At 37.6% G+C, this 22,919-nt stretch overlaps 2 protein-coding genes across 3 annotated transcripts; both read right to left on the bottom strand.

The window, feature by feature from the left end:
- Window positions 1-1,135: 1,135 nt before the first annotated feature.
- On the bottom strand, window positions 1,136-8,304 carry LOC126694709 (DDRGK domain-containing protein 1). Of its 2 annotated transcripts, none has more exons than XM_050391166.1 (9): window positions 8,136-8,304; window positions 7,042-7,179; window positions 6,777-6,885; window positions 5,731-5,834; window positions 3,721-3,822; window positions 3,459-3,620; window positions 2,936-2,992; window positions 2,627-2,663; window positions 1,136-1,658 (listed from the first exon to the last, which is right to left on the bottom strand). In XM_050391166.1, the coding sequence occupies exons 2-9, from the start codon at window positions 7,159-7,161 to the stop codon at window positions 1,453-1,455; spliced, it is 897 nt and encodes a 298-aa protein (XP_050247123.1). In that variant the 5' UTR covers window positions 7,162-7,179; window positions 8,136-8,304; the 3' UTR covers window positions 1,136-1,452. The 2 variants fall into 2 exon arrangements, with proteins under 2 accessions (XP_050247123.1, XP_050247124.1); XM_050391167.1 differs by lacking the exon at window positions 8,136-8,304 and adding an exon at window positions 8,015-8,100.
- A 9,145-nt stretch (window positions 8,305-17,449) lies between these two features.
- Window positions 17,450-20,321, bottom strand: LOC126694710 (thiamine thiazole synthase, chloroplastic). Its single transcript, XM_050391168.1, has 3 exons — window positions 19,816-20,321; window positions 18,356-18,844; window positions 17,450-17,840 (listed from the first exon to the last, which is right to left on the bottom strand). Exons 1-3 carry the CDS (start codon window positions 20,233-20,235, stop codon window positions 17,688-17,690), a joined length of 1,062 nt encoding a protein of 353 aa, XP_050247125.1. The 5' UTR covers window positions 20,236-20,321; the 3' UTR covers window positions 17,450-17,687.
- Between the last annotated feature and the right edge of the window lie 2,598 nt (window positions 20,322-22,919).

Below are 22,919 nucleotides of genomic sequence, written 5' to 3' on the forward strand. Positions count from 1 at the left end.
CAATAAAAATTATAAAATAGTGATGAATTGTGAAAATGACAACACAATTAATCACAACTTACCATCCCAATAAATTTGTGATAGAAACCAAAAAATTAAACTAGCTTGAACAGGCCCAAAATGGATGTGTTTGGATCCAACTGTTTAATGAAAACAAGAATGGTTACTCAATTTGATTGCCAAGAGTTGTGACAATGGAATTTTTTTTTTTTTTTTAGAAGAAGTTGACAAAGAAGAGAGTTGAATTTAGCATTAGCCCCTTGACTTGCTTTCTATTTTCAATAATTAAAATTTTCGCGTCTCAAAATATAGAAATCAAATAAAGCATAATGAGATTACCAATAAAGAGTCTTAAGCAGAAGTGTTCATTTGGCTATTAACACTATCAGTTTGGGATTCGTTTATTTTGCTGAAACTGAAATTTTTTTGCTGAAATTACTATAGATAAAAGTAAAAATTAACTGAAATAGTACAGTTGCACCAATGAAGAGTATCAAAAAGTACAATAAGACCCATGAATAATATCAAAAATAAGCTGAATAGTAAAATAAACTGAATAGTAAAATAAGCTAATTTTTTAAGCTGAAGCCAAACACACTGTAAAATTATAATTTCTTTTCCATGACATGCGTGCACTTGTAGCCAAGAGATCAAAATGCATTACGGCTTGAGTTATAGCATGGCACGGAGGTCTACGAGCAAACATGGGTCCTCGTTCCAAAAGCATCCCAGAAATTTGCCTGAATCAAACATATCTAGACCATCTCTTCCAATAAGCATTTTGCTACTTTAAAATATCATATCATCCAAAAATATTTTAGACTAATTTGCCCCAAAAAAAAAATAAATAAAACTTAGGTAACCACTTTGCAAAGACATTTTATTGAAACAGATAATTGCTAGAACTATGGTTAAGTGATTAAATTCACAATTGCCTAACTTAGACTTTTGAACGATCGATAATTTATCAATAACAATTAAGGAAAACTTCAATTAAGACTTTAACATAATACAAAAGAACACCATTTAATTCGAAAGCATAAACCTATAAATTCAAATCAATTATGATATATTAATTCTTTTAAAGTTTGTTTTTTTTAAAACTACATTGACATAATTATATTCGACAAAAACCTACAAGAGAATAGGGTATTGGACCCTTGTTTCTTCAAATTAATCAAAACTTGTCGCGTTCTTGCCGAAGAAACATTATAAAATGTCAACACATTAGCAATGTGGAGTTTTTAAGTAAAATTTTCTCTGCTTCTTGTTTTTGGCAGAATAGTGTATAAAAGCCTAGTGTCAAACTATTGCATTTCTTCGCAGCAAAAGATGTGTGTGTTGTTAATCATGTAGAAGGCATGTACACAAAAGCGAATAAAAGCCTCTTTACTTTTTCATCATGCACTTGGTGTACCACTACTATAAATCTATGACATAGATACACTTGGGTCAAGAGACACTGATCTCCTCCACGTTGCTGATTTCCTCAACAAACTGGGCTTTAGGCTCCAAATCAATGAACTGGTTGGACTTACTAGCTAAGTGTGAAATGCTAACCCTCCCCTGACGCTTGATATAGTCTGCAACAGCTTTCATTTCTTCCTGTGAGATGTATATGTATTTTCCTCTATCATCCATTACTCCAGAAAGTCGCCCTAAGACAAACACCAAATCCAACATCAAAATCCTCAACAGAACTGCACTGTCTTAATAAAACATGATTCAGTGTTAAAAAATACATGCACAAAAGAAGTATGACTTAAGGTATGAACAACCAGCGCATGGTAGATGTCTTTCTTTATCTTCCTTTCTATCTGTCTATGAATGAGGTGGTTTGGATATACTTGAAAACTTAATGAGAAAACAGAGGAGAAATTTTAGGATATTGGAAAGAGAATGACTGTTTGGGCAACAGACCACCTGAAACTACTTGATTTATCTATTAGACTAGACAATAAGGTGAATAGGCAGTTGAAATGATAAGAATACTATTCATTTACAAACACCAACTATCCGAGGATTAAACCAAAGTAAATGAAAGATTCACCGAAGAAACATTATGCAGCGTGACCATTCACAAGGAAAGAGAGTTTTTTTAATAAATAAATAAATAAAAGGAGCTATTTTTTCAAAAAATCAAAGCCGGATTGTGGAGGTAGAAGTGGTGTATGACGGTCACATCCCAAAACATAATGGGAACATAAAATCTGGATCAACACATGGAATAATAGAGACTACAAAACACAATATTCTATGCAGAAGAATTTTAAAGAAAACAGAAACTCTAAGATTATGCCCAAGAACAGAGAGAAAACTACAAAACAATCAAATGAGAATAGGCCAAACATAAAAGAGAACATAGAAAACTGCATTTTTTATAAAGTTCGATTATACAAACAGGTGCAAGAAGAAAAGGGGAGTTAAATTTGACATGGAAGAATTATGAAGCAGGTTTTAGACATTATATATTTCATATGATAGAAAACTCCTTCGAGATTCTAAAATGAGAAAGTAATTTAGGTTATCTTTGACTGTGAAAGTTTCAAAAAGGCTCTATTGATTGTTTGAAACAAGATGGTCAATACAACAAAAAGGAAATGTGACAAGACATGACAATACATACCCATACTCTCCAAGGAGGTGATCCGATTGATACATTCCTGCATCAACCAAAAGTTGTAATTGCAAATTAGAAAGCTAAATTTTGTGTAAAACAAAGCAATGAGACAACACAAACCACAATGCATTATCCCTATCTCTTGTGTTGATAGACAGATGCAGACCTATGAGATAAACCTTAAAAGACTAGTTGGACAGACAAAACATGCGTATTAATTGCTTGAAAACAGAGTGAAATCTCAATTCATCTTCACTGTCCAAGAGAAACATATCAATTACAGAATCTAGAAGCATAAGGGCGGATAGAGAATACCTGAGTGCGTAACTTGAATTCTGCAGCAATATCTTCTAATTGAACACATTTGTGGTTCTGCAAGATCACATCAAACAAATTGAAAAATAAAAAATAAAACATAAAAATCTGCTCATCATCCTTTGACATATCTGTAAAATGAGTCCAAACATTATTATTGCATATGTTAGTAAATATTCCCTATCCTTTAAGTACTTTCAACACTCACTTATTGTCAATGCACCCTAGCTCAAATGGCACCTCCTCCCCTTGTAAGACCAAGGTGGAGGGTAAGGTTGTGGGTTCAAAACTCACTAGGTGCATGTGTAACTGACCAATAAGAAAAAAAGTATTTTTAACACTTGTGAAATATATTTACTTATCGTATGAAACTATCAATTAAAGAGACTGAGTTTGTAATTAAAGGTTTCTTAACACATACAAATATAAATCTTGAGCTACAATTATAAAACTTGTATGCTCATCATGAAATAGAGAACAAAGTCTCCAAGAGGAATCTATCAAGTCCAGGACTAAAAATTACCTTTATGTATTCAACGAAATGAGAAAGCATGTCCTGATTTCCATCCTGCACTTCATTCTCTGTAGTACCTTCAGCATCAATTGAAATTTCACCTTTCCACTTCTCAAACTCTAATGCAGCAGCTTCCTCCTCCCTGGCCTTTCGAGCCATGGCTTCTTCTTCCTATATGAGCCATGGCAAAATTCCTCAACAAGGAATCCCACATTTTCCCACATGTGCACACACACACACACACACACACACACAGGAAATGATCACTTACCAGCATACGCTCCTTTGCCTCACGTTCCTCATCCTTCCTCCTTCGCATTTCTGCATACCGGTCCTGTTTAGTTAGCCTTGACTCTCTTGCAGCTTGATCAGCCTTCATAACAATCATGAGGAACTCAGAACAAGAAGATTCTGATTATACAAATATAAATTTGAAACACAGTTCAACTGAACCAAGTACCCATATATCTTCAAATAAATATTAAATATTTAAATATTTACAAGGCTAATACTTCCAATGTTTTCTTTTTTTTGATAAGTAATAAGAGAATATTATTAAAATAAAGGAAAACAAGAGAAACACAAAGAGTTCACGGAAGTGAACAATGGAAAAAAATAAACAACAAGACAAAAACAGCCCCTATTCTATTCTAATAGAAGAAATAAAATCTGTAAGGGTAGAACAATCCGAGAAACCCCAACATCAAGACCAATCAAAGAGGGTTCTCTAGCAAAACTCTAATAACTGAACCACAGTTTTCCCCTCATCCTCAAAAGTCCGCCGATTCTGTTTAGACCAAATAGTCCATATTAAACAGCCTGGGACCAAATCCCAAATGTCAAAACTATGCTTCCCAAGCCAATGAAACCAATAGAATAGTTAGTCTTCAACTGAACCTAGCATAACCCAATCGATCCCAAACAATCGAAGCATATACATCCACAAAGAATGAGCTATCGGACAAAAAAGTAACAGGTGATCCATAGATTCCGCATTACAACAGCACAAATAACATCGATTCACCAAAGGACAACCACGAAGCATAAGATTATCCAAAGTTAGAATCTGACCATGAGCTGCTGTCCACATAAAAAAAGCCACCCTTTTAGGAACCTTAACTTTCCAAATACCCTTCCAAGGGAAGGTGGAGGAAGCTGCATTACGAATCTTATGATAGAAAGACCGAGTATCAAACTTCCCATTGCCATTAAGATCCCAACAAAGCCTGTCACACCCTCCACCCCTAGGGATTCGGGATTGGATGAAATGGAGAAGGGAGTAGGAAGCCGCCAACTCCCAATTATTGAATTCCCTCTGAAATCTTAAATTCCACACACTGTTATTATCACCCACTGAAGGGCTTAACACATCAAAAATACAAGCCTCCTTATTAGCAGAACACAAAAATAACTGAGGATAAAGACTTTTAAGAGGGACATCCCCAATCTACTTATCATGCCAAAAGAGAGTACGAGATCCGTCCCCCACCACAACAGAGAAATGCTTAGCGAAAGTTTCCCACCCTTCACTAATACTCCGCCATAACCCACAACCATGGGCCCTACTACAAGCTCTAGTGCACCAACCCCCTTTTCCCTCCCCATATTTCATGGCTATGACCCTTCGCCACATATGAGAGATTTCATGGCCATACCTCCAAAGCCATTTCCCTAAAAGGGCCTGTTTAAAAGGCGCCAACTTCCGAATTCGTAAACTACCCAACTCACGTAGTAAGCAAACCTTTTCCCAAGCCACCAAAGGATATTTGAAACACTCAACTAATGAACCCCACAAGAAGTTCCTTTGAATGCGTTCAAATCTAGTCGCCACGGCTTTGGGGATAGTAAAAAGGGAAAGGTAATAAGTCGGAAGGCTTGAAAGGGTACTCTTCAGTAAGGTGAGTCTACCACCCTTTGACAAATAAAGCCAAGAATCCTCATTTCATTCATGATCCTCACCAGTTAATGAGAAATTCGAGAATTACTTAGCTACCACAACATTCTGATTCCCATAAAACTTAAACCTCAAACCTCAATCAAGACAATGGAAAGATAGCTCTGGTTCTAAATCTTAATACTGTTCATTAGACTATAATTAGATCTAAGGGTAGATAGTTATGGCGAGCAAGGATTACTTGCCCATAACCACAATATTGATGACAGTTAAAGATTAATAATAGCTGAAAACCATGTATAAAGATTAAAAAAATAATTAAAAAAATTATATAAATTAAATAGATAAAAATAAATAAAGAAATAAAAACAGGGACATAAAATGTACCTGGCGCTGTGCTTCACGCTCTTGCCGTTTCTTTTCCTTTTTCGTTGATGCTTTGGCCTCATACTCACCTGCAACAACTTCTTCATCACTTTCATCAGCAGTTTCTGCATTCAAATTATGAATGATTACTTCACAATACAACACAAAATTTCCAACATACATAAGGTAGATATGGAAAGCAAAAGTCAAGTCCTATAAGCACACCTAGGATCAGAAATAACCAATAAGATGAAAAAGTACAGTGAAACAAAGCACACAGGCAGTATGCTATGATACCAGCAGATATCTAAACTAAAAGGCAATGAAAGTACAAAAATCAAGTAAATCAGGAAAAGAACTGAAAGAAGAAACAACCTACGTAAATTTTTTCTTTCATATAGTACTTACATAAAACTTTGTAATAATGACCTAACTCCAAAGACATTAAATGCTTTGACCAGCACAAGTAATGAAGCTTCAAATTGTGTGAATTTCCATTACTTGTGGAAAAATGCCATGATGACAGCCTTATGAAAAATTTCCATCTCAACCCAACTCAATAATGGCATAGGTCAACCATATAACGTCTCTTAGAACAGGCAAATATATCTTTTCAATTGACTCTATTAATGTCCTTGTCTTGGCCTCAAGTTTGAAGAATCTATGAACAGATAAATCAATTAGACCTCTAAAGAGCAGTCACAGGCCATGCAGAACTATACAATTTATTCTCAACTGCCTTCGCCTCATAAGATCCCCATTTACTTCAACCTCAATGTTCTCACATTACATTAATTCCCTTTTTGGTCCTTCCCTTTCTTGCTAATTATCCCACCCAAAAAACAAATATCTGAAGACATACTATTTCTTGACTACCCAACATAAGACACTGTAGAGTATACATTGAATTCACAATTCAATTAGAACCATCTATCCAATTAATGTGAGAAAAACAGTTCAAAACTTCACATAACAGTACCAAGAGCAACAACAAAAATCATACAATTTCTCATTTACAGAAGTTGAAACAAAAAGAAAAAAGACATCAAATACACCACTCTACAAACCTTCAACACTTGCTGCTGCTGCAGCTGTTGATGTGCTAGCTCCAGCAGCGGGTCTCCGACGCATTCTACGAGTACCAGTAGCGCGTACAACTGTTTCCCTCCTTGGAACCTAAACTTCAGAACAGATTAAAAGATCAAATAGAAAGCTTACAGTGGAACAAGAGAAAAGCCATAATTCCACAGACTTCTTAATTCTAATCTTCCATCAAACATCAAACACTTAAAACTATAAAACAAGCTTAACATGAAGAGGAGGAAACCATACCTCACGCTCTTCTTCATTTTCATCTTGTGATTGAGAATCCCGACGGCGTTTCCACAGGAAGAGTGGAATTAACGCAACAATAAGAAGCATAGTAAGAATCCCAACAAAAAGGTCCTCCATCTTTCTTTAAATCTCAAGCTGCCATTCACAACATTTCAATGAGCCCATAGATAGACCCAATATATAAAAATCCAAAATAGTCAATTATATACCCATTTTCATAAACTGTGCAAACAAAATTAACATTCCTTTTAACTAATCATCTACAATTACACAATAAAAATTCATACAATGAGCCCACATATAGAAATCCAACACGGTCACTTATACATTGAAGAGATATTCAATTTCACAAACTGTGCAAACAAATTTAACATCCCCTTTCACTAAACATCTATTACAAAATAAAATTTCATACAATGAGCCCACATATAGACCTATCATATAAAAATTCAACACGCTCACTTATACATTGAAGATATTTGCAATTTCAAAAACTATGCAAGCAAATTTAACACCCCCTTTCACTAAAACATCAATTACCCAATAAATTTTTCATACTTTTCCACCTAAGATTGACTAGCTAATTTTATATTTCATTATTTATCAGCTAAATTTAGCTAAGGATTTCAAAAATCAATAACTACTCAAAACGAAGCTATGAAGCAATTGATAAGAAGAAAATGGATACAATTTCAAGATTTGGAAAAGCGAATGGAACAGTGAAAGTTACACTGCGTTTGATTCCTCAGAAAATAAATCAAATTAAAAATTCAATTTTTTTTGGGTACAAAGATTAATTTAAAATTCTTATTATTTGAAGCTGGAAAATTAAAAATAAATAGGATCTACAAATAGAGTTTTGACTCAGATAGACTTATGCTTCGTTTGGTTTCTAAGAAAATACACGAAAATAAAAAAGAAAAATTTAGTTCAAAACGAGAATTTCGGCCAAGTTGAGTTTTGGGCTGACCTTTTAATTTCTCGGGAACCAAACGGAGAGGCTAGGGTTTCATAATTTTATTTCTGATTTTAATTTTTATTTAAACAAAATTGTTTAGAATAAAGTTAAAACTTGGCGAACATTTACGTACCTTGGAAAAGTGTTGGAGAAGAAAGTGAGAGAGCGACGGTTTCAGAGGGAGACACAATCAACAATGTCGAAGAAGTTAAGGAAAAATGAAAAACAGGGCTGAAACGGTGTCGTCTTGATACACAGTCCCCATGTATAGTGGCTTCTCTACGACTAGTAGCAAAACCCTTTTCTTTTAGTAAACGATTAGTCGGATAAGCGTTGACGTTTGTAGAAGTATGGGCTTGTTTAAGGCATCAATAAGTGTACTAGGACACTATTTTTTCACAATTTCTTTAGCAGCTATTGAAAATTTCTTTTATTTTATGATACGTTGTGGTTGGTGTATAACAAAAATAGTGTTAATAATAAACCTATGCAAAAATAAATTGGATTACTTACTTCTCACAGACATTACTTAGTTCTCTAATCTAGATTTGGAGATAAATTGGATTTCTTGTAAGAGAATGCAAGAGCACGATCAAGATATATATTGGAGAGTGCTGATATTTGATCTTTCTTTGTGACTTTCATCTATCAATGTCTATGGTTCTCTGTGATTCCTATTAGAACCAACAGTAGTCTGACTAGTATTGTTAAAAAATCTCATCCAATATCCATTATTATTGTTATAGAAAATTTCATTAACATAAATATTGAGATTTGGGCTAATGCCAACCAGATCCAATACATTTCAAAACTGACCAATTGAATGCTTAAAGCCAATCTAGTCCCTACACATGGTTAGGTCCATTAGTCATTTTTCTCAACTATTTTAAGGACCAAGTTGGGTTTGGTTATGAAATGTCTTAAAAATGATTGGTATTAGCCCAAACATTAAAATATATTAATGGAATTTAGCCTTATTGTTCACATGGAGTCGTCAACAAAGAAGTCTTTATCTCTTTGATGACTAGAAGTTGTAATCAAGTCGATTATTGAATGGGAGATTTCCTATGTAAAAACAAATATACATCCTAGCATACGTGTGGACCTTTCAAAAACCTGTCCTAAGTTACGGGTTGGACATCTTGAAAAGAGTTTTTCTCTACCCAATAAAAAAGTTTGAGTTCTAACTTCTAAGATTAAGAAGTTGGGGCTCAATGGTAGGAAACTCTTGAAAGCCTCATAACAACTCAAAGGTTCAAGTCTTAGCTCTTGCAACCTAATCCACTACAGATTGTGGCACACCCCCTCTCATTCTTCACCAGATTTTTTAGAAGTCATTTGAAGAAATTCATTCAAATCTGTCAAAACTTTAAGTTTTATTAGAATCAAGCTCAAAAACCTCCAGAAACTTCAAAAAATCATTGAAACTCTATTGATCAAGCCTCTAAAGCCATGAAGAACGTCCATTAAAATGCAAATTTTTGCCTAAAAAACACTCAAAGAAATTCATTCAAATCTTTCTTCCAAAACTTGAAGTTTTATTAGAATCAAGATCAAAAACCTCCAGAAACTTCAAAAAATCATTGAAGTTCTATTGATCAAGCCTCTAAAGCCTTGAAGAATTTCCATCCAAAAGCCTTTGCATTTGAAGAATCTTCAAAGAACTTGAAGAACATTCAAAGAACTCGAAGAACAACAAAACTCTAACAAGTTCAAAACTAGGAATTCGTTGTGAACACCTTTTGATCCATCTTCCAACCAAAGTAGAGAAGATTTCATGTTCAAGTCATGACTACGAGAGGATAGAATCAAAGGATCTTTCTTATGTAAAAGAATTAAAACAAAAAATTGTACTTACTCATTTTATAAATACAAATTTATATTTGTGAAGCACTTTCAATTGTTTGATTTTCAAACTTCAGAATTTTGTGTTTACAACAACGAGCCGGGACAAATAAAATCTATCCCCACCCGATCACCTCTTCAAGGCAGAAAAAATTAACACAAGGCAAGATAGATCATATGGACAGGGAATATTTATCATTCATACTAAAAATGTCACTATCCCATATATATATATATATATTTTTTTTTTTTTTTTTGAGGAACCTATCCCATGTTTGGATCATGCTTAGATGGCAAAGTCATTTGCTCGGCTCTACATATAAGCAAAGGTGACCACCCTAACTTGCAAAAAAATGTATATATATGCTTACACACACACACACACACACACACACACACACACACACACACACACACACACACACACACACACACACACACACACACACACACACACACAAAAAAAAAAAAAAAATTATATGCTAAACTAACTTATTTTGACCACCCTAAAATTTTGAACACCCTGACTTGAAAATCATAGCAATTTGGGTTTAACAAAAATAAGAGTAATGCTACCTCCACAACATTTTCATTATGATTTGGGCCCAATACTAACATTACTGACATTACTTTTCTATCTATCAATAATAATTTGTCAAATAAGATTTGTTATGAAAATGTTATGGACATTAGCATTACGCCAAAAATAATTTTGGCCTTCCAAACATAATTCTTAACCCCTTAAACCCCAAAAAATGGCTTAAATAATAACAATAAAAATTAGCCCAACTAACAACAAAAATAACCCAAACAAAAACAAGATTAAACCAAATAACAATAAGTGAACAAATTGTTCAATAAAAAGCCTATTCAAATTTGTAACTCGTTCAAACCATTATATAAAAATAATCTATAATTTCATTGTTTCTTAAAATATTGCACCAAGAGAAATATTGTAGTCTTGCGTTCTCATTAGCAATGCCAACAATTATGCTCTCTATGACTTTATAGTTACAACAATTTTACTCTTCTTAGCAACTTGGCTCACAACTGGAGCAAATATCATCTCTCTCTCTCTCTCAATTTCTCTTTTCTAATATCACTTTAGACTCACTTTATTACTCTCTCATTTTATTACTCTCATCTCAGCACTTTTAGTTCTCACTTTATCTCTTATCAATTTTTTTTTCTTTCTCTTTGATAATAGAAAGAAATTATAATAAATCATATGTGTACTTATTTTTGTGATGTTGATTGTGGGGCCCGACAACAGATGGGCTAGATCCACTTATTCACAGGAAGACTTAAGGCCCAAGCCGAAGAAGATAGCAGTCCAAGCCCAATAAACGCAAAGCACCAATGGGCCAGAGAAGCCGCCGAGGAAGGTACAGTCCTCGGCAGGCCCAGAGCTACACTAAGGAAAGGGGCAAAAGCGGCATAGGGATAATCTTGTAAGAAATCTAAAATATCTAGGAAAGGCTGCCCATACTACCTGCCCTAGACAGAGCTTTGCCTCTCACAGAGTCGTGTTTCTTTAGCCTACTCAACCACTCCCAACAACTCAAGTCTGAAACTGATGGGACAAGTGTCAGTCTTGGAAAGTTCGACCCTACACGTGGACGAAGGAAATTGAATGCATGCTAATATAAAAGGAAAATATGCAACCTAAAGAGGGGGGTCCGATCCTTCCAGAGAAGAGGGCCAAAAGGGTGAATACCTCTAAATCATGCATGAACAACTTAACAAAACCACAGCCGGGTAAACATGACGTAGCCTTTCGATCCCACTCTCTACAAATGATATTGTATGGGCCCGTTTACGTGCGAACCCAACTCAACTGCGGTTAAACGCAAATCGTGAGCCTACAATTGGCGCCGTCTGTGGGAACGCTTGCGTGTTAGCTCGAGCGGTGGCGAGGTTGAGTTTCTGTCGAACAAGGGACCATGAGGATGCCTGTATCACCGGCGACACATTGTTGCTATTCCAACATAGGCTCCTGCTAGGGGCTACGTTCCACGGTGTCAACGACATGGGCAAGCCTAGGGGCTTCAAACATCAGGCCGACTTCTTCCACCTTATTCGAGGAGCAAAACCTTCGGAAGAAGAAGCATACAAGTTTTGGACAGAACCAAGGCCTTGCATGGTCCTCGGACCCAAGCCTCTGGGGAAACCAACTACTTAAAAAGAATCGTACAAGTTTTGGACAAGTTTTGGACAGAACCAAGGCCTTGCATGGTCCTCGGACCCAAGCCTCTGGGGAAACCAACTACTTAAAAAGAATCGTACAAGTTTTGGACAGAACCAAGGCCTTGCATGGTCCTCGGACCCAAGCCTCTGGGGAAACCAACTACTTAAAAAGAATCGTACAAGTTTTGGACAGAACCAAGGCCTTGCATGGTCCTCGGACCCAAGCCTCTGGGGAAACCAACTACTTAAAAAGAATCCTACAAGTTTTGGACAGAACCAAGGCCTTGCATGGTCCTCGGACCCAAGCCTCTGGGGAAACCAACTACTTAAAAAGAATCGTACAAGTTTTGGACAGAACCAAGGCCTTGCATGGTCCTCGAACCCAAGCCTCTGGGGAAACCAACTACTTAAAAAGAATCGTACAAGTTTTGGACAGAACCAAGGCTTTGCATGGTCCTCGGACCCAAGCCTCTGGGGAAACCAACTACTTAAAAAGAATCCTACAAGTTTTGGACAGAACCAAGGCCTTGCATGGTCCTCGGACCCAAGCCTCTGGGGAAACCAACTACTTAAAAAGAATCCTACAAGTTTTGGACAGAACCAAGGCCTTGCATGGTCCTCGGACCCAAGCCTCTGGGGAAACCAACTACTTAAAAAGAATCGTACAAGTTTTGGATAGAACCAAGGTCTTGCATGGTCCTCGGACCCAAGCCTCTGGGGAAACCAACTACTTAAAAAGAAGCATACAAGTTTTGGACGAAACCAAGGCCTTGCATGGTCCTCGGACCCAAGCCTTTGGGGAAACCAACTGCTTAAAAAGAAAAACAAAAATTTTTGGACAGAACCAAGGCATTGCATGGTCCTCGGACTCAAGCCTATGGGGAAACCAAGTACACAAAAGCGCCATCGGAGTTCCCTAACTCCCAGTCGATTGCTCGGATGGATTATTTATAAATCATCAGCCTTGGACGACATTCACGCGCTTATCACAGAATATCCAACTGATATCCCGGTTAGTTTCTTAAGTTTGGTTTATTACAAATTATCGGTATAATGCCTGATAGTGCTGACAGATGAGAGTTGATTAGATTATGCTTCAAAGCAGCTTTATCACAAATATTCTCAAAGCAACACATACATAGAGCACATTCGTTCACAAAGTTGTGTTGCCCATTAGATCAACGCTTAAAACATGTAAATCAATTTCCATTTTTATTACGATGAAGAAATAGTACAGTGTACAAATGAAAAGCTGGAATCAGCCTACGTCAAAGCTTACTACATAAGCAAGAAAAGAAAATACAAGAAAGCTGGAGAAAGCCGAGGAGGTATGTCGGAGGAAAGGTTGGCTACAGCTCCGAGACCTTATTCTTCCCCCGCACCCTTACATGCCCATAACTCAGGCAGCCAAATAGACCCAACTTGAACCTGACACCGTTGAAGAAAAGGTGCAGGGAGTTGGAGGTGGTGGGGCTTTCTCTAAATATACGCCTGCCGCAAAGCAGAGGCGCTGATGGAGGAAAATCTTTCTTCTGCCATACCAAAGTGCTGGCATGAACAGAGCCTGCTTCGGATTTTGGCTAAAAGAGGGAGAGACGCCGTTCTCCCTCGGTGGAGATGGAGTACTCTCCTGAACTTGTGCTTCCTGTGCCCATACCTTACTGTTATAAGCCTCATGAAGACACGGCGCTTCTGCGGCGGAGACAGTTCTTTCTTCCCAACCCTCACTTTCAACATGTTATGCCAAGAAAGGAGAACTCCGGATATGGAAGCTGTGATGTGGAAGAAAATCTGAAGGATTTGTGCGTATATAAAGCAACTTTCCCTCCTTCCCATTTATTGGAAAAGACAAGGTGATGGCAGTCAACTCATGTGGCGTCCCAAGAAACGCTACAGACAAAACAGTCCTGGCTCAACTTCCAATATCAACTGCAACCACAAGATTAAAGAGCCTCGTAAAGGCGCACCTCGGTCACCGTGACATCAGAGAGTACCACGTGGCCAGAAGTTGTAGAAATATCTCTTAATTCATGGGCTAGGTGGATTCGTGGCCCCGGGCCCGCTTTGTGTAAGGGCCCAGGTACTCTGGCCGATGCCGAGCAGTGGCCATGGCCGAGGACAACCATTGTTAGGCACCTAGGGAAATGCTTAAAGAAAGGGGAAACCAAGTACTGATGCAGACATTGGTCTCGGACAGAACCTAAGGCTTGCATGATCCTCGGACTCAAGCTAAAAGGGGAAACCAAGTACTGATGCAGACATTGGTCTCGGACAGAACCTAAGGCTTGCATGATCCTCGGACTCAAGCTAAAAGGGAAAACCAAGTACCGATAAAGACACAAGTCTCGGACTCAAGCCTAAGGGAAATGTCAAGTACATAAGATAAAACGCATAAGTCCTGAGCAAAACCTAGGTTTTGCAAAGTCCTCGGACTCAGGCTTCCTGGGAAATCAACTGCCCGAATGAAGAAGTTTCTCGGCTTAAATACTGGAAAAGGTTAAGGTCAGTGTGTCAAGAGTAGGGCGTAACGAATCGATGATCGTTAGCCTAAGGAAATTGCTCATTGAAAGAGTGACATGTCCTCGGATAATTACTTCTTACACCTTATCAGGCACTTAGTCCCCCTCGCGACTAAGGTTAAGGTAAGTCTCGTCCTTCACTGGTCGGATTGTTATGTCTAATAATAATTTTGTTAAAGTCATTATGGCGTCTTTTTATCAGCAAGTATTTTGGCCTTAGTTGTCATTGGTTCAAATGCTATACTACTGTGCCGAGCAGAACTTGCAAATTTATTAAAACGTATAAACAGAACATACGAAATAGAATAACAGTAATTTTTATTAATATAAAATTATTATTACAACGTACAAGGAAGGGCTTAAACAAGCCTATACAAAAAATGAACTGTCAAAATAACACTAACATCCGCAATACAAATAAGTAAATCATTGGGCGTCTTCTGAACCCGCCTTCAAAATCTCTCTGAAATCTCTGCCTCAGTACTGCTCATATCAGGAGAAGAACCTTATACAAAAATAATGAAGGACAAGGAAGAAGAATTGGAACACATGGAAGCACTTCAGCAAGCTCTTGTTGCTGAAGAAAGCAAGGGAAAAAGAAGATGGAGGACATGAGCGGGAAGGAGGAGAAGAAGAGGGAAGCAATGAAAAGAAAGTAAAAGGAGCAAAAGAGGGAGAAGGGGAGCCATATTAGGTATGCTCATGAGAGAGCGGATGGAGATGACAAGGGAGGTTTTCGACTCAGTCACACCAGAAATGGGGTATGACGAGTCCCTGCTTCGGATTTTGGCTAAAAGAATGGGGAGGCAAATCTTGAGCCTCCGCCATCCTTGTCCCGACCGAGCCATCTCAAGTTTTGTTAGGACATGACGTTTCTGGGAAAGGAAGGCTTTGTTCATGGCGGATTACTGTGGGGGATGTATTATTGAATATTAAGTAACCGGATGGAGGAAGTGAATTCTGAGAAGAGCCTGGGGAATTCAGATATAAGAGAATCACCTTTTGTTCTCTATCTTTATATAGGGGAAGGGGACAAGGGTACGTAACGCGCTCTGATATCCCAAGAAATCCCTAAATAAATGTGCGTCCGTTTCGTTCCTCCACGTTATCAGTAACCGCTTGATTTGGGAGGCCTCGTAACAGGAAGATATTAAAGGCAGACTACGAACAATCAAACGGTATCAACGCATCACGCGCAAATCGAGGGAGACATCTCGTAGACCGGCGCATTCCTTGGGGAGGTGAAAAGTCGCCGACGTTGATCAAGGGCCGAATTTAATGAGCCGCTATAAATGCTCGGTATTATCAAAACCCTCCTATCCAACCAAGGGGTCGGACAGCATGGTTTTGAGGGGCTATTGTGGGGCCCGACAACAGATGGGCCAGATCCACCTATTCACAGGAAGACTTAAGGCCCAAGCCGAAGAAGATAGCAGTCCAAGCCCAATAAACGCAAAGCACCAATGGGCCAGAGAAGCCGCCGAGGAAGGTACAGTCCTCGGCAGGCCCAGAGCTACACTAAGGAAAGGGGCAAAAGCGGCATAGGGATAATCTTGTAAGAAATCTAAAATATCTAGGAAAGGCTGCCCATACTACCTGCCCTAGACAGAGCTTTGCCTCTCACAGAGTCGTGTTTCTTTAGCCTACTCAACCACTCCCAACAACTCAGGTCTGAAACTGATGGGACAAGTGTCAGTCTTGGAAAGTTCGACCCTACACGTGGACGAAGGAAATTGAATGCATGCTAATATAAAAGGAAAATATGCAACCTAAAGAGGGGGGTCCGATCCTTCCAGAGAAGAGGGCCAAAAGGGTGAATACCTCTAAATCATGCATGAACAACTTAACAAAACCACAGCCGGGTAAACATGACGTAGCCTTTCGATCCCACTCTCTACAAATGATATTGTATGGGCCCGTTTACGTGCGAACCCAACTCAACTGCGGTTAAACGCAAATCGTGAGCCTACATTGATATATTTAAATTAATTCTTTATTAGATTTTATATCATTTAAGTTTCTTAGTGATATTTAAGTGCTTTAATTTTTTTTTTTTTTTTTTTTTGGTGACGCTAATATACTCAAATTATTTCAAAAATATTTCTAGAGATATTTAAGTGCTTTTATTTATTATTATTTTTTGGGTGACGCCAAAATACTCAAATTATTTCAAAAATATTTCTAGAGCCACCGCTATGTTGGTAACCTAACGGTTTAGGTACTCCCTTCCCCATCCATTTGCACTTCTTCGTTGACACATCTCATGATAATTTTTTTTTCTTTATTTTACGTTGAGATTTTGTTTAGATTTGTTAAGGTTGAGTCCATCTTCAATTGGATGCGCTTGTGAATTAATGTGGGTCCACCGAGCAGTAAAGCTGATCCTAATGCTGCTCGACTTCCCCCTCATAATTCTCACCCATTCGCCTTGACTCCCATTTTAAAAAACCGTAGAGGATGATACGGAGCAAAAACCCTCTCCAAAAGCTTAATTGCTCTCAATCATTAGGATTAGCAGTGAAACTACAGGTAACAGGTAACCGATGACTAGGTGAGTTCATAAAAGTACTTACTCATAATGGCTTAACGAAATTATAAGGCTTTCTACATCAAAGTCTATTCCCTGATGACAATTTGAGCTTCTAATTTCTTATTTGTAGATGATTACGGTTTTGGATGATTTTTCTCAACCACTAATTTGGAGTCATCTATAACACATTAAGCAAACTGTATCATACACCTAAACACAATGAATCAATGACCATTATCTCATCATGTGTACTGTTCCTGCAAAACCTAAACTGTATGATTTCTAGCACAAATCATGGGACCATCTAGCACACGAAGGAGAAGGTCCAAATCATTGAAAAGGAAAAAGGAGAAGATGGCCAAGGACTATCCAGAAAATAACAATTTTGTCTCTAGCCAAGCGAGAAGCATACAAGAAGTAAATAAAGCTAAATGCTAAATGCTAGCATTAAAAGTTCCAAAGCCATAAAGTACCAAAAGAAGAAAAGCCCACCATATAAACATCATCCTCACTCCACCACACCACAAACTCATTCCTATGAACTGTATTTTATTCCGGCACATATATATATATATTATTTTATTAAAAACTCTAAAATTTGATTCTAGGCTTCTGCAATTTCTGCAGAATCTGCGGCAGCTAGAATCAACTCCGGGTGGATGGCTTCTGCATCCAGAGCGTTGGGAAGTCCCAGTGCCTTCAAGGCCAAGTGGGCAGCTTTCTGCCCTGAGATCATCATGGCACCAAATGTGGGTCCCTGCATTACCAAAAAGAAATTGCAATTACAAATAAATCACTTTCATCAATATTGCAGGCAATCTTTTTGCTCTTCCTAGCTAGTGGCATTTCCATCACTGAAAAAGACACATATCTCTCTAATTGCTGTTGGGTCCGCGCCCTCTATCATTGAGGTTGTCAATATTAAGTTGGGTCCAATGTAATTGCCTTTATATATTCTCTCTCTCTCTTCACTACCTCCATAATTGTCTTAAAGGGTCAAGCCTCCCCATCATTTCTTTCTCATACCATTACATTAGTAACAAAATATCTAAAAGAAATAAGAACAAAAAAGGCCTTCTGCAATTATGTACTTAGGACTACAACTATTTGCATTATATCCCATCTTCTACTTTCATTACTTAGAACATGGCATCCATATGCAACAAGGATAAGATGAGTATCAATTCTGAATGTTACAACTAGGCATACAGAAACAAAGTTTAAGCATATTATAAGCTTATAGACACAGAATATATAAAGGAAATAACATACCATTCTTGGAGCTCCATCAATCTCAGCCACTTCCATCCCAGTAACAATCATCCCAGGCACAATTTCCCTAGTAAGCCTCACAATGGCATCCTCAGCTGTGTTCATGTCCAGTGCCTTCATTCCAGGTACGCTGTCAATCATCCCAATGCTCTTGAGCCTCTTGACCCCAGTGGCCCCAAATGGCCCGTCGTGCCCACATGAGCTCACTACCACCTTAGCCTCCATGACATTGGGGTCCATGCATGACTGTGTGTCGTGGTTCATGGACACCAAGGCCCAGTTGGTCACCACCCCACCAACTCTTCCTTCTTTCACAATTAAGTCCTCGGCTGCCACCGCATTGAAGAGCTTGACATTGGGGCGAGCCAAGAGCTTGCTCATGATGGTTGAGGTGAAGAGAGCAGCGTGTTTGATCACAACATAGTTGTCTTGCTCATCGTACTCAATTTCAAGCTCGTCAAGGAAGAGATGAGCAGGCTTGCGAACAACCTATTTAGAAAATTTTAGTGAAAAATTAAATCTAAAATCTTTCATAAATTATAACAGTATAAATTTGGGGGACAGAATTTATTTGAGTAATATAATCAGCTACGCACTTCACTTAAATATTTGAATAATAACTTCTTTTTCTTTTTCTTTTTTTTTATAAAAATAATCATTTGAAGGAGACACTCTTGTTTTCTTATCAGAGTCGTAAAGTATCTAATTGTACGAAGAGAGCAATAAATATCATTATTCAACCCTTTTCTTTCTTTTCTTTTTCCTTTCACCAGCAAATTCAAGAGAAGTAAAATAAAGGAAAGGAAAATTTTCCTTCTTCCCTTGACAACTAAACATCATAAGCAATTAAATTTTTGCCTCTTCTTTCTGACTTTCTTCTCTCCATGTCCATTTATTAGGGACACAAAATTTCAAGAATCTTTTTCACATGAGATGGCAAAGTGGTGCAAGTGATTGGCTAGTGTAAAGACAACGTTGCTTCAGTCACAACTTGCCAGATCAACAATTGCGAACAAAAATTATGAAAATTTTAGTGTCCGATAGCATTACTCGCTTGCCAAACATGAACATAAAGCCTCACACACAATTATGTAGTAATTAATAGTCTCGCTCTGGTTAGTTTAGCTCGTGAATCCCATCTCTTTATTGAAAGCTCTTTTCTAGGCAGTTCCAACTGAGATGGGCCCACCCACCCCTTCTTTAACATAAACAATCGGATAAACAAACCATAAACAAATCAATTTAAAACTAAATAAAAATTGCATCATGCCCATTATTCAAAAAGGACCACCCAAAAGACCCATAAGCAAATAAATTAAAACTAAATAAAAATCGTATCTTTCTTAATCTATATACCTCCAATAACCCAATATGAACCGATAAAAAGAATACTTGGGATTCGTTTATCATTTTCACTCTTGAACCAAAACATGCAAGATGATATGTTGAGATTCACGTACCATAGCAGAGAAGAGCTGACCACCGAGCCATGCACCGCCACCAGGGCTCACAGATTGCTCGATTATGGCCACTTGTACGGATGGGTTCTTGCTCAGTTCATAAGCGCATGAGAGACCAGCTGAGCCAGCACCGACCACGACCACATCGGTATCGGCGTAGGTGATCATGTCAGTCATGTACCTACGTGTCATCTCGCGTGAGACGATGGACTCCTTGATGGGCTCGAAGGCGAACCCTTTAAGATCGTACGGCGGAGGAGAGGCGGACATGGAGATTGCATGTGGGGCCACGGAAGATTTGGCGGGTTGATGGACACGGAGAGAAGAAGGTGGGGCCAAAGGGGTGCCATGGAAGGAAGAGGAGTCGAAGAAAGCGAGGGTTTGAGGCTTGGAGGTGAGAGTGGAAGCCATGGTTGCCATTTTCAATGAGATTAACAAACGACAGAGCGTTTTAGGTTCTGTTTGTGTGTGTGAGACTGTCTGAGGTTGTGAAGATAATGTGGAAGCGAAGAGGGATTTTAAGGAGGAGTGGGGTAGAGAAAATATCAGGATGGTGAATGGTTGACACGTGCGGAGGGGATAGGATTTGAAGGGTCTAGAATGGCTGTATTGTTGTTACAAGTGGCACCCATGAAGTGGACCTTATTATAGTGCAGTGAGAGACTGTGTTGACAGTGCGAGTGATACAACTTTTTTGAGTAATGCTGGTACACTAAACTTTGATATATTTTTGTGCTACAGCTTAGGTGAGTTTTGATGGGTAAAGATATGTTTCACATGTTCCATTGACACATTTTAACCGATCAAAATTTATTATGTGATAAATTATGGTATAAAATTGTGCCAAAATTAGTGTCTCTTACTCAACTTTTTTTCAGCTTTTTTTTCACAGTAGTAATTTACTAATTTGTTACAACCATAATAAACAAATTTGACTTGTATTTTGGTTAGTTTAATTAGTAAAGTCTTTAACTGGCAGGAATAGAGGTACGTGTGAACCTTGGGAGATTACGCACCCAATATTTTCTTTAAAAAAAATTAGCATATATAAATATATATGTTTAAAAGATTTGATACATAAAATTTATATTTGGCCTTCCAAAATATTAAATTAGTCATTTCAAATTGAAAATTTACTCAAAAATTTTTAAGTTTAAAATAATCACGGGACTTATATGTGTTTAGTATTTTAATTTGCTTGTTTGATGCTTGAGATCCAAAGTTAAAAGTTTGAGACTTTAAGTTTTGAGTGATGTGTTACATTTTCACCCAAAGAATTATTTGAGCGCTTGTTATCTTTTGTTTATGTACTTATATGTCTTAATTTTTTTACATAAAAATACTAATTGAATTTTTCACCAAGAAGAATATTGTATAGAATAGTTGTACTTCTATCTAGTTTTTCAATTTTTATAATAATTATGAAACAAACATCTTTAGTCATAAAATAAAAGATTTTTTTTAGCGGATGATTTTGTACATTGAAAGAGAAATCGCTACAATGATGGGTATAATTTTTGGCCCCCCAAAGCAGTAATCCTGACTCTGTCCCTATTAACTAGTGAAATCTTTTATGGTCGAATGATTCCCGCCTATATCAAAAATTAATTGGTATTTTGATCTGATGTTAAAAAGCTTGCCTACACCAAAAACTATTTGATATTTTGGTCTAATGATAAAAAGCAATCATCATGACCATACCCATAATTAAGTTGAAACTATTTCTATTTAAAAAAAAAAAAAAAAAAGGCTTGTTGAAGTTGTGGATTGTGAATTGGCATAATAAATTTCCTCAAATTAATTACAATTTACCACCTCAATAGTGATAATAAATGCATAATAATGCAACAATATATAATTCTATATACAGACACAAACACAATTCTAATAAATGACTATATTAATAACTATCATAATTATTAAATTTCTTATTTAAAGCAACTAATAATATTAATAAAGGAGGAAAATATGTATATAAAAAATAAAAAATAAATAAAGAGGGGAAATATCATATTATGTCAAACAATTCCAAATTTATCACCTCAATGTATTACAAAATTAAGTATGCTTATAAATTTATTCAATTGTTAAGTTTTTTTTAATACTATAATATATACATATATATATATATATATATGATTGTGGGGCCCAATAATTTATGGGCCAGGCCCGCTTGCTCATGGGGAGTCCAAAGGCCCAAGCCGAAGAAGGCTATGGCCCAAGCTCAGAAATATAAAGCACAAAATGGCCCGGAGATGCAGCCGAGGACAGTTCAGTCCTCGGCAGACCCAAAGTTCCATTAAGAAGAGGGGTAAAAAAGGTATAGGAATAAACTTGAAAGAAAATCTAAAATATCTCGGGAAAGCTGCCCTCACTACCCTTCCCAAATAAGACTCTGCACCTAACAGAACCGGATTCTTCGGCTTTTTCAACTACCCCCAACGATTCTAGGATTAGATTGACGGGACAAATATCAGCCTTGGAAAGGTTGACCCTACACGTGGACGAAGGACAGCAAACGTAGGCTAGTATAAAAGAAAAGGTAAGTAATCTGGAGAAGGGGCGGAAGAAAATGGCCAAAAAGCAGAGCCTCCCATCCCACTTCCAGGAGAAAGATTCCAGAGGTGAAAACACCTTAACGATGTATGCACACCACAAAAAACCCACCGCTGGGTAACCCGGGCAAGACCTTAATACTCCTCGGAACAAGTCCGAGGAGTCCAACCCCTCAGGCTACGAAGCTGTAGGGCTTAAATGTTCAAACCCAACCCTTTTTCTACATGAACTCCTCTAAAAGGGTTGGCTTTTTCAACCCGGGCAAGACCTTAATACTCCTCGGAACAAGTCCGAGGAGTCCAATCCCTCAGGCTACGAAGCTGTAGGGCTTAAATGTTCAAACCCAACCCTTTTTCTACATGAACTCCTCTAAAATCAGGACCGGACCATCGCCCCGTGATCAAAGGCAAGCCTTTTAAGCCCATTCTCTACAACTCATATTGTGAGGGATCTTTCATGTGCGAGCCCAACGTCATTCATGGGCCGTTAAATAATCGTGTCCCTACAATGATATTTCTATAATACAATATAAAATCTTATGTTTATAA

Source organism: Quercus robur, chromosome 8 (genome assembly GCF_932294415.1).
Source record: "Quercus robur chromosome 8, dhQueRobu3.1, whole genome shotgun sequence".
Taxonomy (NCBI): domain Eukaryota; kingdom Viridiplantae; phylum Streptophyta; class Magnoliopsida; order Fagales; family Fagaceae; genus Quercus; species Quercus robur.